Raw genomic sequence first — 15,365 nt, 5'->3', positions numbered from 1 at the left:
CAGAACAGTGGAAAATCAGAAGGAAATCACTTCCCTAAGGCTCTGTTTGGCTGGAAAATCAGTAAGAAATTCAACTTTTTCTATTTTTCTCCCATATTTTATATAGTTAACCTTTAAATCTTTCATCATGATTAACTAATCTTTTATCTAGGGTCTTAGATGAACTTCTTCATAAATAATTTTATCGATATGATTTGTTAATAATTTTTTCTTGTTTTTCATGATAAAATCTTCCGGATTTTTAGACCATTCATGGACCAAAAATCTGAGTTATATAAAGAATTTGCTAATTAAATCATAATGAATCATCGTTAGAATTATTAGAAGGACGGATTCGAAAACCCTAGGTTCCCTTTATCTGAATATCAACTTTAGTATTATTTAAATTTTAATTATTGTTTATCTTTTTATTATTTGAAAAAAAAAATATTATCAATCAAACCACTTTTTGAAGACCTAATAGTTTTAAGATTAGAATTGAAATTTGACTTAGTCTCTGAGGAACGAACCGGTCTTACCGGAATTTTACAACTTGACACCCGTGTACTTGCGGGTGTAGACCTATTTAGGAAACTTTTTAGGCCCATCAGCCAACTCGAACCATATGAGGATATCTCTTAGTCTAACCACTTGCTCTCTGCTTTCATCAAGGAAGAATAATGTATCATCTGCGAACTGTAGATGATTAATGCTCCGGCTTACCTCAGATACCTTAAAACCCTTGATCCAACTCATAGCCTCGGCCTTTTGAAGACAATGGCTCATAACTTCACCAACTAATAGAAAAAGCAAGGGGGATAAGGGGTCCCCTTGTCTAATCCCCCTTGAACTCTGAAAAACCTCAGAAGGTTTACCATTAATGATAACTGAGAAGGTTGCTGATGAAATACACGAATATACCCAAGATCTCCACTTATACCCGAATCCATACGATTCATTACCTTATACAGAAAATCCCAACTAATCCGGTCATAAGCCTTTTCCAAATCCGCTTTTATGATAATACCCTTCTTCTTCTCTTTTCGCCTAGAGTCAATCAGTTCATTCGCTATCAATACTTAGTCTAGGATTTGCCTACCTCCCACAAACGCACCCTGGAACGGCGGTATGAGCTTATGGATGACCTTAGCCAATCTCGAAGAGAGCACTTTGGATATAGTTTTATACATGCCTCCGACCAAGCTAATTGGTCTGAAATCCGAAAAAGATGAACTGCTTTTCTTCTTTTGAATTAGTACAATGAAAGTTTGGTTGAGTGTCCAATGCAATGTAGCGGTTCGAGAAAATTCCTCAACCACTTCCATTATATCCTTTCCAATGATATCCCAACATTTACTGAAAAAAGCTATAGGCAATCCATCTGGTCCCGGGGCCTTGTCTTTGGCCAGATCCGCAATAGCCCCCTTAACTTCCTCCTCCGATATATCTTCCTCCATCGAGTCAGCTTCCCCCAGAGATAGATGGTTAAGTCCATAGCTGCCACCCCCGGTCTCCATAGTCTCAGCTCACAATATAGATGGCTGAAATGCTTCATTGCTTCTTTCAAAATAGCCTCTTCATCTGTAATGTTATGGTCACCTTGGATGATAATAGAAATCCGGTTTTGTCGAACTCTACACTTGAGAATTTTGTGAAAATAAGCCGAATTTTTGTCTCCAGCCTTTAACCAATTTACCCGAGATTTTTGACGCAGACTGACTTCCTCCATAGCCAACATTCTCTCTGTTTTTGCTTTTACTGTCTTCCTAAGATTGAAGTCTAACTGAGATAGAGGGTTTACCTCCTCCAGCTTATCCAACCTATTGATTTCCTCCCTTGCCTCACGATATTCTTTGTTGAAAGAATTAAACTTCTCCCTTGACCAAGGCTTTAATTTTGCCTTAAGGTATTTAATTTTCTTACCAAAAGAGTGCCCCGGCGAAATACCACCAGGCGCTTCTCCCCACCATTCAGCCACAATAGTAGAGAAGTCCTTATCCTCCATCCACCTCTCCTCCAACCTAAACGGGGGGGATTGGGTGAGACAAAGTTCGTGCGAAGCAGCACAGGAGCATGATCTGAAATGGGCGTTGGAAGAATAATCTGTTCGATTTTGTCAAACTTTTCCTCCCACATACTGTTAATAATAAACCGATCCAAGACGTTAAGGATGGGGATAGCCTGATTGTTCGACCAAGAGAACTCCATGCCTTGTTTAGGCAAGTCCATCATCCTGTTACGGTCATCCACTCACCAAAGGCCCTCATACTCGACGTAACCTTACTTTCGTTTCTCTTCTCATGGAGAAAACGAATAACGTTGAAATCCCCTCCTATACACCAAGGATGCTGCCATTTGCTAGCAACAACATCCAATTCTATCCACAAATCTTTCCTGTCTTCTTTCTTACATGGGCCGTAAACACCCGTGAAAAGCCACACAAAATTATCGGAAATATTCTTGAACACAATGGACAAACAGTAAGAAGATTTAAAAACATCAAAAGCTTCCATCACATTAACATCCCAAGTACACAAAATACCCCCTGCTCTACCAGCAGAGGGGATGGACACCCAATCAAACAAAACATTACCCCAAAGAACCCTAATAGTAGAGTCCGACAACGAGACAGACTTAGTTTCCTGAATACACAGAAGAGACACCTTGTTATCCTTCACTACCTTATTTACAGCCAACTTTTTAGCAGGACTCCCCAAACCACGAACATTCCAAGAGATGATATTCAACGACATAAGAACTTAGTCTCCCCCAAGCTAGGTGTAGATCTAGCCCTCTTGATAGAAAATCTTGGTTCATTGAGACCCCAATCCAACTTCTTGAGCTCCCTATTGAACCTCTCAACTCGTTTCTTCCTGATTGATGCTTCTTCAACCGAGTCATCCTGGATTATAATGGCCAACTCCATATTACCTTCCTCAGTCATAGATTTGTTGGGAGTTTGACTATCACCATGAGCCTGAGAATTACCTGGAAAGATGGTATCTAAAGGAGTTTCTACCACCGTAGTCAATTGAAGATTGTCTCCACTCTTTTCTTTACTGTATGCCCCTATTCCTTCCATCTCCATAAGGTCAATAACTCTTTCAAAGCTCTCTGGTCCATCGAACCCCAGAGCTCTACCGGTTTCACACAGTTGAGCCAACCTCTCCTCCTCTAGGTTAATCTCTTTTGAGAAAAAAGGTTCAGAAGAGTTGGATTGATGCCCCAACTTAATATCCCCAATGTTTCCTTCTTTTGGGCCTGCCTTCGAAGTCTTGTGTTTGTTTGATCCTCTAGATACAGTCCTTTTATCTACCGGCACCTTGAAGGCCCAAATATTATGTGGCACAAACCTTTTCTTCTTGACCCGCTTGCATGTGGGTTTCCTGACCCGCTTCTGGCTCTCGTTCATGACCTGCGTCATAGCCTCCACCAACTCAGGTCTAATCACCAAACCTGACATCTCCGGCATGGATTGAAGTCTTTTCGTCACTTCCTCTGGTCTGATAGGGGTTACATCGCCCACCTTACCCTTGCCTTTCCTTGGGTCCCTCACCCCGATGTCATCCTCTACCTCTCCTACCTGTTGCATGGCTATGATGGGAGTAACTTCGGTATGGTCACTGTCCTTTGCATGCTGCGACCCGCCGCCTCCGGTTCCCGTTCCCTTCTCCTTCTCCGATATCACCATAACTTCCGGTGATGACTGAATGAGTTCACTTTGTCTCCTTTCAGCTATAACCTCCGTGGTTAACCATATCTGGTACGTCTCACCTCCTTTGGTTAACGTCTTCCTCTCTATTATAGTTCCATTAGGTTTAACATCCACGGAGACACAGGCATACCTCAAATTCCTTAACGTTGACGTATCATAACTGATCTCCACTATCTCACCTAACTCTTCTACCAAGCTAGCAAAAGTTTTATCATTCCAAAGGTAAAAAGGTATACCATACATCTTCACTTCCATAAGAAGTGGAGTAATGACAACCGAGTTACAGTGAGGACTCCATTGTCTAACATAAACCTTCTCCTCGGTAACATCTTCTTCCACATGTTTGAGGACTCTTAGGGCATCAAGATTCGCCTTCGACTTGACTAGCGCCGCTCCACATTTGTAGGGTATTACAGCCACCTCCTCAGACTTTACTATTCTTCGCACAGCAGACTCAACCAAATGCCAATACTCGTTCGAAGATTTGCGTTCAAGAATGATCGCCTTCGACCAGTCCATGTTATACATGCTAAAAGAATCCATTGAGATTGAAGGGGAAGAAAAGGAAGATGAAAAAGGATTACCTTTAGGGGAAGGAACAGGTGGAAACTGATGTTGAAAAGCCTCTTTGGTCTGCCTTAAATAGACGGATTTAGGGGCATTGGGCTTCTTTGCATGCATTGGTTGTTTCATCGGTGGGGGTTGTGCATTGGTTCTCCCATAACCAGCTTGTGTATTTTTTACCCACGGTTGCGTGGAAGATCGCCCAACCACTTCCCTAGGGATACTGTTGGGATTCGAAGTCTCTCCATATACCTTGATTTTGTCCTTTTCCCCTTGATCCCCCAAACCACTTAGAACGTGGAATCTGTTTGCATTTACTGCCTTTGGTTCAACCATCAATTCCTCTTGGTGCTTCTTTTGTAAGTAGAACGATGACGTCACCTCATCTATACCTTTAGCCAACTTATCCCATCCTTCACCTCCCTTCCCTCTAGGAATACAGATCGACCTTTTACTATTATTCCCTTCTCCAATTCTATGCGTCCAGATATACTCCCCTCTGCTATTTACCATTTTCTCCCATAGCCAGAGCTCTGAACCTTCACGACTAATTACCGTGTTTTGCTCAGGAGATCCGGCAGCCTTTTCTTTAAGCACGTTCCTCACAAAACTCCTCAGGCTTAAAATCGCATTGTGATTAAGATTTAGAGCCCACTCCCTGTAGAAACCTTGTTCTGATATTAAGAATCTACCGTTGATAAGTTTTGACAATAAAATACGCTTTTTCTCCATATTAATGAAGATGTCTCTCAAGGGTGCCATCTTTCGCCTTCCGGATAGACGGTACCCCCTATTGATACAGACAGTTTCCCGGCCTACACTAACCTAAAACGGTTAGTAGAAGATCAGTGTACTGAGATCTCTAGGGAAGAGGTGCTACCGGAAAAACAATCGATGAAAACAACCCTCCGAACCAATCCCCCACAACACCTAGGTTCCAACTATTCCCCTTGCTGTACCAATCCCTGCTAAAATCAAATTTTAGAAAGGGTTGTTACACAGGGGTTTCAGAGGAGGTGGGTTGCCGGAGACGTGACCGGAGCCAAACTGAGAAGAAAGAAAAGAAAAGAGAAAAACGTTTAAAGTTTGTGGGCCCACTTGTCATAGCTTCTCTCTCCTCATGAACAGGTGATTAGTAGTACTATTTTAGGGCTTATTCCTTTTAGTCTGTCCTATCCCTTGAATTTGCATAGAAAGGAATAGCTAAGTTTCTTTGTTTAATATCTTCAGGGAATAGCTCTGTAAAACTTGGAGCATCCCAAGCATTATAAGAACCTTGTTAGGGATTCGGTTTGATCAAAACTTGTTAGGGTTTTACGACCCTAGGAAGTTGAATTCAGATAGTTGAATCGTCAAACAGGGACTCTCAGCAACTTTGTGATTCCTAGTTATCAACCACATTATTGAGTCTATACATATACAGTCGTCAGCAACTTTTAAGTAACTATGTAGACCTTATTAGAGTATAGACAATGTCACATTGACATTCACTTCTTTAGGTGCTCGTATTATTTAGTTAGTTGGTTGATGGGGCCGTGGGGATAAGGTGGAGCAAAATACTAATACTCTCAGCTCCTATACTCCTGATCTTACTCGAACAGGACTGGGGAATCCCCTAAATATATATTGATACTCCACAGTCATAAAAACCCTTTTTAATGTTCTCAAAAAAATCATTCATATTACAAGAATTTCTCTTTATGATTAAATTTGAGAAAAGAAAAGAGAGTGGAATGGTTAAATAGCAAATTAATAGACTGCTAACTTCTAACTCCCTGATTTCTCCCACCATTCTGTACATGAATCGATATAAATATATACAATGGGTTCACTATATCTTGGTTCTTACTTCCACACCTTGATGGCACCATCTCTACTGCTTGATATCAGGAGCCTCTGGTTCAACTTCACAGAAGCTAGAGAGAGTATCGAATCTCGGTGGCAACCTGCAGAATCAGTCGCAGCAGCTGTGAGCAGCGCTTTCGCGGTCAACTTGGTTCCTGGAGGTGTTTTGTTCATCTCCTGTTATCCCAACAACAAAAAAGATCCATTCATTAGTCTGTATATAAATTACTTATTACTCAATTATAATCTATATTTGAAACTAATATTTTTGTTTGTAGTATATGAACTTCTGAAATATTTACGTCAATTTATTCCTTCTGGAGTTTAATTAATATATACTACGCATATATGAGCTAATTCATACTTAACCAACATGAATATGGAGAAACAGGATGTGCATATTGGTAATTCATAGTTAACCTCATGGACTTGAGTGTGAAAAAATATTGGTGTGTACGTTTACGATTAATAAGAGAACCACTTAAAAACTAAAAGCAGTAAGAGTAGAGCGAGCGAAGCACTTGAAACGCATGGCCAATTTCTTTTTAAATGCAAGCCGAATTTAGCACAATTTATTCACGTACCTGTACAACCTGCACCCCGAAACTAGACCTGGTCTCATAGAAGTCATCATGTCTTATCCCCTTTAATGATGGCCCACAAACAGTGTAACTACGATCCGGACTGCAAACACAGAGATAATCAGGAGCTGATTAAAATAGTGGATCTGCTAAGGCAAGATAAGAAGCTTATACTTTACATTATATAAATATATATATATATATATATATATATATCTAATTATATATATATATTAGATATAATTGTATGCATGTAAATTCAAATCAAAACCTGAGATGGTCCCAACGGCGTATCTTCAAATCCGTTCCTCCCGTTAACAAATCCCCTCCAGGTAAAGGAAGCAATGAGCGAATACCGGGAAGCCTTGGTGGTGCTTCGTGCAATTCACCAATTCTATACTTTGGATTCATGTTAATCCTCACATCTTGTCTAGAGTTGGGCTTTGTCGAAGGCCTCGCTAAGGCCCAAGGGGCGTCAGACATTTCAGCGTCACCATCATTGTTGGCAAGTCTTAATACCTGCATAATACATATGTACACTTTGAGTTACAATCTGAATAACAAAAATGGTGGTGTTACGATCCATGGACGTTATTGGTATAACAGAAGAATACACGACAACAGTTTCTTTTTCAAATGATGTGTTGTTGGGAAACTGTTATAACTTACAAGGAAAAAAGATGAGCAACAAATTAGTCTTTTCTTATTATATTTAATAGGAAATGACTATTTCACAGCTAATGATTATATCGAAACTGCAACAGGCGCGTGGTAAAAAAAAAAACATTGTTTTTCAAGTAACGGGAAAAGAGTGAAGGACAGTTGCCAAAAAATGGTTGTCACTTCCATTATAACGTTAATGTTCATGTTTTAAACAGTGCTTTGAATGGCTTAAGTTAGGTCAGAAAGTAAAGACAAAAAGAATCAGTGATTCAATTACCTGGTGGCAGCTTCCATTCTCGGCATTCCAGAGGGAAACTTCATTACAACCAGCTGCAACATAGACCAAGGGCCTAGCTGTGCTAGACATGGAAGCGTTAGGTGGAGGGATGAGTGGACACATGTTCTCTATGGGACAAACCCTAGAATTTTGCCATGAGTTAACAGGAACAAGGAACCTCAGATCCCAAAGTGTAAGGACACCCCTCGATGATCCTGACACAAACCAATTCCCACAAGAACCCATTACCAAAGAAGAAATATATCCCTCTTCAGGAGTTGCCTTTAACATCCACGCCGTTGAATTTGATCTCATATCCCAAAGATGAATCCGACAGCTCTTGGTGCTATACATAATAATCTTACTAGGACAACCATCAGTGGAGTAGTTCAACAAGCTGAGAATGGCACCTTCACCAACCTCCCTCTTTTTTACATCAGCAACACCTGAGTATTTCTCTACAACATTGCCCAGTCCTCTAGATATGTAATCAACAGAGAATGTGTGTATAGTACCATCAGATGCTCCAACTATAACTTGAGTCGAGTCCCGAAGCATTGTAGCACATAGTGCTTGGCTCCCATGTAAGGGGTAAGTGAGCCTCGACCTAAAAGAGATGTCCTTTTCTAGTTTTCGAGTATCCCATATCTTGACAGTAGAATCATCGGATGCACTCACAAAAAAACAATGATCGTTCGAAACGGTAATGTCATTAACAGCAGAACGATGTTCTTGGAGATGTGCCACAAGCACCCCACGAGGTCTCCAACCAGCGTCAGGGACTGATGATGCTCTGGAGGATGATAGTATCCCTGTCACATCAGATGAAGATGAGACATCTTCTATGGTTATAGATGAGCTTCCTTTTAGCGATCCAGACATACCTATGTCCTGCAACTTCTTCTCGGAATAATCAGTTTCATCATATCTCTCATCTGCATCATGCACAACAGTCTGAAACTGCTTAGCACCACCAGTTATGCTGAAAGATCCTGAGACAAGCTTAGGAGCAGGGAGTGAACCAGCCAAACCATACGATTTGTTAACGGGATCGATCCAGGGCATGGATGATGAAGCTAGTGCAAGGGGGTTTGTTTGTGGTGAAGAATCAGATACTGCAGTAGTAACTCCTGCGCGTCTGTCCGTGCTAAAGGAATATAAAGGTATGCTTTCAGATGACCCATCATAACTGTTTCCACCATTAATATGTGGAGAAATAATGCCAGAAAACTGCAACTTCTCTGAGTGTAGAGGATCTCGAATCTCAACTGGACTTAAACTGTTATGCACAAAGCTTCCCATTGCTCTCAACCTAGCTTCATCATCCTCAGTCTCATGTAGCTCAATTTGCTGAGCAAACCTACTTATAGCTTTTTGACCCTGTACATCAGTTTGCTTTCCACCCCAGCTCTTCACTGGATTTAGTTCCCCAGATTCCAATTGCTTTGATTGCATGGATGTATTATACCATATCTTTCTCTGTCGCTCCAACATGTCTGTACTTCTTGCATTTTCCAACACCTGGTAGAACACTTGCCTTGAGACAGGAGGCTTGAGACATGAAATGAGAGATTTCTCTGAAGCTAGAGATGCTGGTTGTCTTCGGAGAAGAGGACGTATAACTGGAGCTAGATAAACACAAGAATCAACTGGACCTAAATTCTCACTACTAGCCGTAATGAAAGTGACAGCAAACCTTCTTACCCAATGACTCGGATAGCATAGGAGTGGAAAAGCCCGTTCTATTATTTCAAGCAATACCCGTTTACACAGAAAATTGCTTTTGCATAGCATGGCCAAGCATTCTAATGCATTAACAATTACAGCCTCCGTTGGATCACTCAAAGCCTGTTCAATATAAGGTAAGAGATACTCTTCCACACTTCGTTGACCCACAAAAAAACATACAAACACAATTTGCCCAAAAAATATTGCCCTTAACTGCTCATCTTGATCATTTAGAAAAGCTGGTAGTATGGGTAACAGAAATTCATTACACTGCCTCTGACCAAAAAAGTAACATAGGTTTCCAATGTCCTGCAGAAATGCTCTTCTTATATTTGGAGTTTGTTTAGGACCCATCACCAGTTCATGAACAACATCTGCTATAGATCTCCTTAACTGTGTTAACTGTGCATCAACTGTTCCAACAGAAGGAGCTAAAGATATCTGGGGCGAAGTTAATTTATCAAGAACATCTGTATCGGTCGAGCCTTGTGACTGTATCAAAAATCTATAAGCCGTCAATGCAAGTTTTGATATGTTATTAGCATAACAAATCCGGACACTTTCTTCTGAATCATCTGGAAGCATAGAAAGCATTGGAATGATATACTCAGGAAAGATTTTGGCATCACTGGGAGGAAAATCTCGGACTAATGTCAGGATACCACACAAAGTTTCTAAGGCAGCACATCGCACTATAGCAATAGGATCAGAAAGCATTGAAATAACATAAGGGAGTACACGTTGCAATCGATCTTCATCATCAATGTATAAGGAACAAGATCTGAGTAGGATTATAGCTCCCCTCCTCAACTGTGGCAACTTGACACTTCGGATGCACGAGCACAGCAATGATGCGATAAGGACCATATCTTCACAATTGTTATTATGTTGTAGTTCTGGAAAGGAAGGCACTGTAAAAGTGTCTGAACAATTGTCGTACTTCAAGAATAATGCCTCCAAATCACTCTTAGTGATCTTTTTCAGAATAGGTAGTTCATCCTCCTTGAACTCCTTGGTGACAGCATTGAGAACCCCGCCTCGAGAATGTCTGCTAGAGTTCTCGACATGTGAGGAAATTGTGGATTTCCATGCCTCAGAGCTACTAAAAGCAGAACCAGACACATGTTCTATTACTGGTGTGTTACGGGAACTATGATTATTTAGTTCGACATCCTTAATGAGGGTTGTAACATCGCCAAGAAGTTGAGACGGATCATCAGATATTCCTTTCTGTAGCTCTTTACTCTCTATTGAAGAGCCAATTGGTGTACTCAAATTTGGTTTCACATCCTCTATCACTTGGATTGGTTCTTCTCTTATGGAGACAGTAGATTTGGATGCCACATTACCTATCTCCTCCATTGATTTATTGTTCGTGACTTGTGTATATATATCACTGAACGCACTCTGTATCACTGCAACCTACAAATATAATTACATTATATGTAGAAGTACAAACAGGTTCAGCATAAAGACCTACAAATTCATAATCTTAAGAAGTCAAATTTGTAAAACCACTTACCCTTGTATCAGAATTAAGAGGAATCAAGCAGGAAAAGAACTTATGAAGGAAAGGAGAGAAATAGCAAGGAAAGACAACGGATGCATAATTCTCTAAGTAGTTGTCAGCAGATAGTCTTGATTCTGGATCTAACTGAATCATATGAAGAATCATTTTCTTGATTCCAGAATCAGGGATCTGATTTACAACACAAAGCATCAGCAATATTAGGACCAAGCAGATGCATGTCAGCATCAACTTAAAGTGAAAAATAAATAATAGTAGAAAGAGGAAGCCGACTACTCAGCCCACCTTTTCAAGGGACGGAGCAGGATCATATTGCCCTCTCCGATAAGAAAGTAGTTGGGATAGCTCAAATAGTGGTAGTCCCTCAAGGAAAAGCTCCGCTATAACACATCTGAAAATGTTGCAAGGAGAAGTGTTGACAAATCCACATCAGATAATCAGACAATGTGTAAAGACAGATTTTGTGATACCTACCAAAACCGATACAAGAATCAATGTAAATGATTTAGTGGTAACATTTGCATACCCCACAGAGAATATGTCCATAGAAGGGATAAGAGGTGCATCTGGTGCAACCTGTCCTTCACCACCATGCTCATAAAATCTCTGAAATATAGTAAAGAGTTCAACTTCGTCATTTCATAATCAATGATACGTCGAAGTAAAGTACGTATATACACTTAAACCTTTAGTAATCTAAATAACTGATACTAAATTTCTTGTTTACAATAATGGTAACATGAATACTAGTACATGCACCAGTATACGACACTAATAGAGGTGTCGGATACAGTGAGTGCAAAAGCTGTGTACAAGGAGATGGTTGTACACGTGAATTTGTCTCACTCATTTGTTTTCACATTTTGTAAACTCATATTCCGAATAGTTCTTTAGGTTGATTTCTAACAAATTTTTTGTAGAGGTAGAGCTATCTCTCAGAAATACCGAAGTGAATATTAATGGCATGAATGCATGATAAGTTTGGCTTCCTTTTTCTGAGATAAATTTGATCTCCTATTTCAAGTTAAAGGAAGTTTCTTTTTCTAGTATTAATAAGAAAGTCAACAAAGCAACTTGACTATCTCAAAAAAGGACTTAACTTTCGTACACGATATTCAAGTATACCAATATCCACCACTACTAAAATCTAAAATAGGTTTATCCAGGTTACATCAATTTAGCATAGGAGAAGAGTTATAACCAGAGAACTTTAGAAATGGAAGGTTTATTCTGGTACGTACATGAATCAAATATCCTAAACTATCACAAACTTGGACCTTAGTTTTCAAAGAGAGAACTTTACCAACCTCTGGAGCAAGATAGCACCTCCTCCTTCCTCCAGTATCAAAGAAAAACGAGAAATCTGAAGGATCGTTGTGAGGTATATAAGTCGGCTTAAACGATGCAAAATCAGCGAGATAAAGCCAATTCCAAGATGTCACCAATACATTCTCGCATTTGATATCACCTATACACAACAATTACCATTTCCGCATTCAAAGGACATAAAACCCACAATCTTTCTATTTACACAAAAATAGTAAAAGAGAAACCCTACCATGACAAACACCATTTTCGTGGCTCTGTTTCACCGCGTAAAGCAACTGTACAACGACCAATAATATAAATAAACAAGACAAAGTTATTGTTGGTAAAACTTGATTATGATTCGTATAGTTATCCACATAAAAACCTATCAAATTTCAATTCAATCCACAAAATATTTAACCTGAAAAGCTAACCATTTCTTCTCAATCAGAGTGAGAAACGGCCGAGTGCTCAATCTATCATGAAGATTATTAAAGAAATACTGTCGCAATAGATAAGCAGCTTTATCCGTTTCAAGCCAATACTACAACACACAAAAAAAAAATCAATCTTTTAGGGATTGTTAAACAAACTATAAGTAACAAAAATTAGGGTTGTTCAAATTTGGGGGAAAAACTACTAAAATAGTTACTTACTTGGAAAGGCCAGACATGAGGGTATTCAAGAGACCTAAAAATCTCTCTGATTTGAAATAAACGACGTTCATATTCTTTAAGATCGATTGAATCACCACGTTTAAAGTAAACTTTAACAAGGATTAGACCTTCATCGTGTTTACATTGAATTGATTTCAAAAAACGACCTCGACCTAAAACTTCTTTAAGAACTAAATTATATGAAGAAGGAAGATCGTGAAGGTAATATTCAGATGCTGAAGCTTGGGTTGTTCTTGCAATTTTGTTACCCATTGATTTGGTATAGTAGTTATAATTAGGGTTTTGATTTTGGTATTGTGGATGTTCTTCTCATCCTAGTTTATCTCTCACTCATTCTTCTGTTTTATCTGTCTTCCCCATTTTTAAGCCAACCAAGCTTCATTTTAGTCTTTCTTCCTCTTCCCTCCTATTGTGATAAAATTAGGAGTCAGTCCAAAAAGACACCCCAAATGTGATATAAGGGCAACCCAAAAAAATAAATTGAAATTAATCCAAAAAGTCAGGTTGGGGATGAATTTGTCGCGTCTGAGATAATTAAAGTCAAAAACTGATAACTTACCCATCTTCTTTACTCTCAACCACACCGTCAAATATGATGTGTACAAAAGGAAGATGAGTAACGTCACTAACGTGATTTTTTGTCGTTCATATTGTGAGTGTATCCTGGTCGTCCGTTAGTATGCAATGGAAACACTTCAAACACTAATTTGACCATCACTGAGCTCTTCAAATAATACTCTTATTCCCATTGGAATGTTTGCTAAAAAAAAGGTGAAAACGTGAAGGATTCATTATTGTTAATTATTTCCAAGAAAGGTTACACAACCAAATTAATTTTATCTATGGAAGTTTGGTTTTTAGTTTGAGTTTTCATTCATTTGTTAAGAAAAAATTTCATCAAATTTTATGTTTTCAACTTTTCTTTTTGAATATAATGAGATGATTATTCATACTAATTTTTTTTTATGGTCTCACCTAAACTAGAAACACTAGTACATGTCTATGCACAGGAGGAAAAAACACAAACACGAGATAATCACTCTTTACATGTAGAAAATATGTATTACATTATTTAATATATATAATTTTTTTCATATTATTTTGTTAATTTTATATCTTATTGTTTGTACTGCTAATATTCTTTTCCATCATTGATTCCAGAACTACAACATCTTTTACTCTTTATGTAAGTTGTGCTTCAAAACTATTAAAAGATTTTTTTTCCTAACAACATCTTTCTAGATATTTTTTACCAAATTAATTAAAATAAATTTTTCATTTTAAAGATGCAAGGAATTTCTTATTTTACTTTCACCAAAAAATAGAACTAACCGTGCCCTTAGGGCACGGGTTATACCTAGTATAATATGAGATTCAAACCAGACTGTGTTATATTTATAATATAAACAAAACTATTACAAATATAGGCTAATATTTAGTATCTTACAAGCAAAAGTTACTTTACATATTATAGTATAACATTTAGAAGACTTAACACACTAATCAGTAATATTAAACATATCATCTGTTTGATTTACTCCTTCAGGGAGATAATTTCCAACACATAATGGTGGATCAAGCTCTATGTGATTCATCTCTGGTGCAGCTTTAGATTTCAGAGATGCTTGATATAGGTCAACCAAGTGTTTCGCCATACGACAAGTACGGGACCAATGGCCTTCCATACCACAACGACAACAAGCTTCTTCACGAGCTTTGGGAGGGCTATTATTTTTACCCTTTACCTGATCAGGCTTTCTTGCTACATAATTCTTTGAATTTTCTCCCTTTCCCACTTTTGGTGGTAAGGAGTTTTCCTGTTTCTCTCCCATTTGTTAATGTGGGATCTACGTTGATGGTTTCTTCCAGAACCATGTTTCCCTTTGTAATTTTGTTTCCTGACATAATCATTTGACAATATCGCATGTGCTTCACGCACAGGTGCGGACCCAGTGGGTCGAGATTCACGGTTATGTAATAACAACTGGTTATTTTATTCATTGACCAAAAGACATGTCAGTAACTGGGAAAATTTAGAGAAATGTCACTCTCGGTATTGGGACTGCAGGACTATATCCGAGGCGTGGAACGTACTCAATGTTTTATCGATCATCTGCTCATCAGTGATGATATCTCCTCCCACTTTCAGTCATGAAATAATTTTACAAAGACTGGAATTATAAGCAGAAATAGAAGAAAAATCTTGTAGTCGGAGATTTATAAAATCATTTTGAGCTTTTGGAAGGATGACCATCTTCAGATGATCATATCTATCTTTTAAGATATTCCATAAATCCAAGGGATCTTCCACATACAAATACTCTGACTTCAGGTCGTCATGTATGTGACGTCTCAAAAAACTTAAAGCATGAGCCCGTAACATTTCATCTGCATTATTTCCTTCAACAATAGTGTTCAGGAGATTTTTGTATTTTAGAGTCAGTCTAGCTTCGACTGCCCATTCCATGTAGTTCTTATATATTATATCTAGTGTTGCAAA

At 38.7% G+C, this 15,365-nt stretch overlaps 1 protein-coding gene across 1 annotated transcript; it reads right to left on the bottom strand.

Annotated features, from left to right (window-relative positions):
• Positions 1-5,897: 5,897 nt before the first annotated feature.
• Positions 5,898-13,299, bottom strand: LOC147532102 (serine/threonine-protein kinase VPS15-like). The gene is made up of 11 exons (XM_086645220.1): positions 12,845-13,299; positions 12,610-12,732; positions 12,439-12,484; positions 12,188-12,348; positions 11,407-11,486; positions 11,166-11,271; positions 10,875-11,051; positions 7,625-10,774; positions 6,956-7,203; positions 6,688-6,787; positions 5,898-6,280 (listed from the first exon to the last, which is right to left on the bottom strand). The coding sequence occupies exons 1-11, from the start codon at positions 13,115-13,117 to the stop codon at positions 6,104-6,106; spliced, it is 4,641 nt and encodes a 1,546-aa protein (XP_086501346.1). The 5' UTR covers positions 13,118-13,299; the 3' UTR covers positions 5,898-6,103.
• Positions 13,300-15,365: the final 2,066 nt, after the last annotated feature.

The sequence above is a fragment of the Eschscholzia californica genome, unplaced genomic scaffold, assembly GCF_041429995.1.
Source record: "Eschscholzia californica isolate CP2 unplaced genomic scaffold, dmEscCali1.0.p SCAF_6, whole genome shotgun sequence".
NCBI lineage: Eukaryota > Viridiplantae > Streptophyta > Magnoliopsida > Ranunculales > Papaveraceae > Eschscholzia > Eschscholzia californica.
Note: the sequence above shows the minus strand (reverse complement) of the source record. Positions and strands in the feature narration are given on the sequence as shown.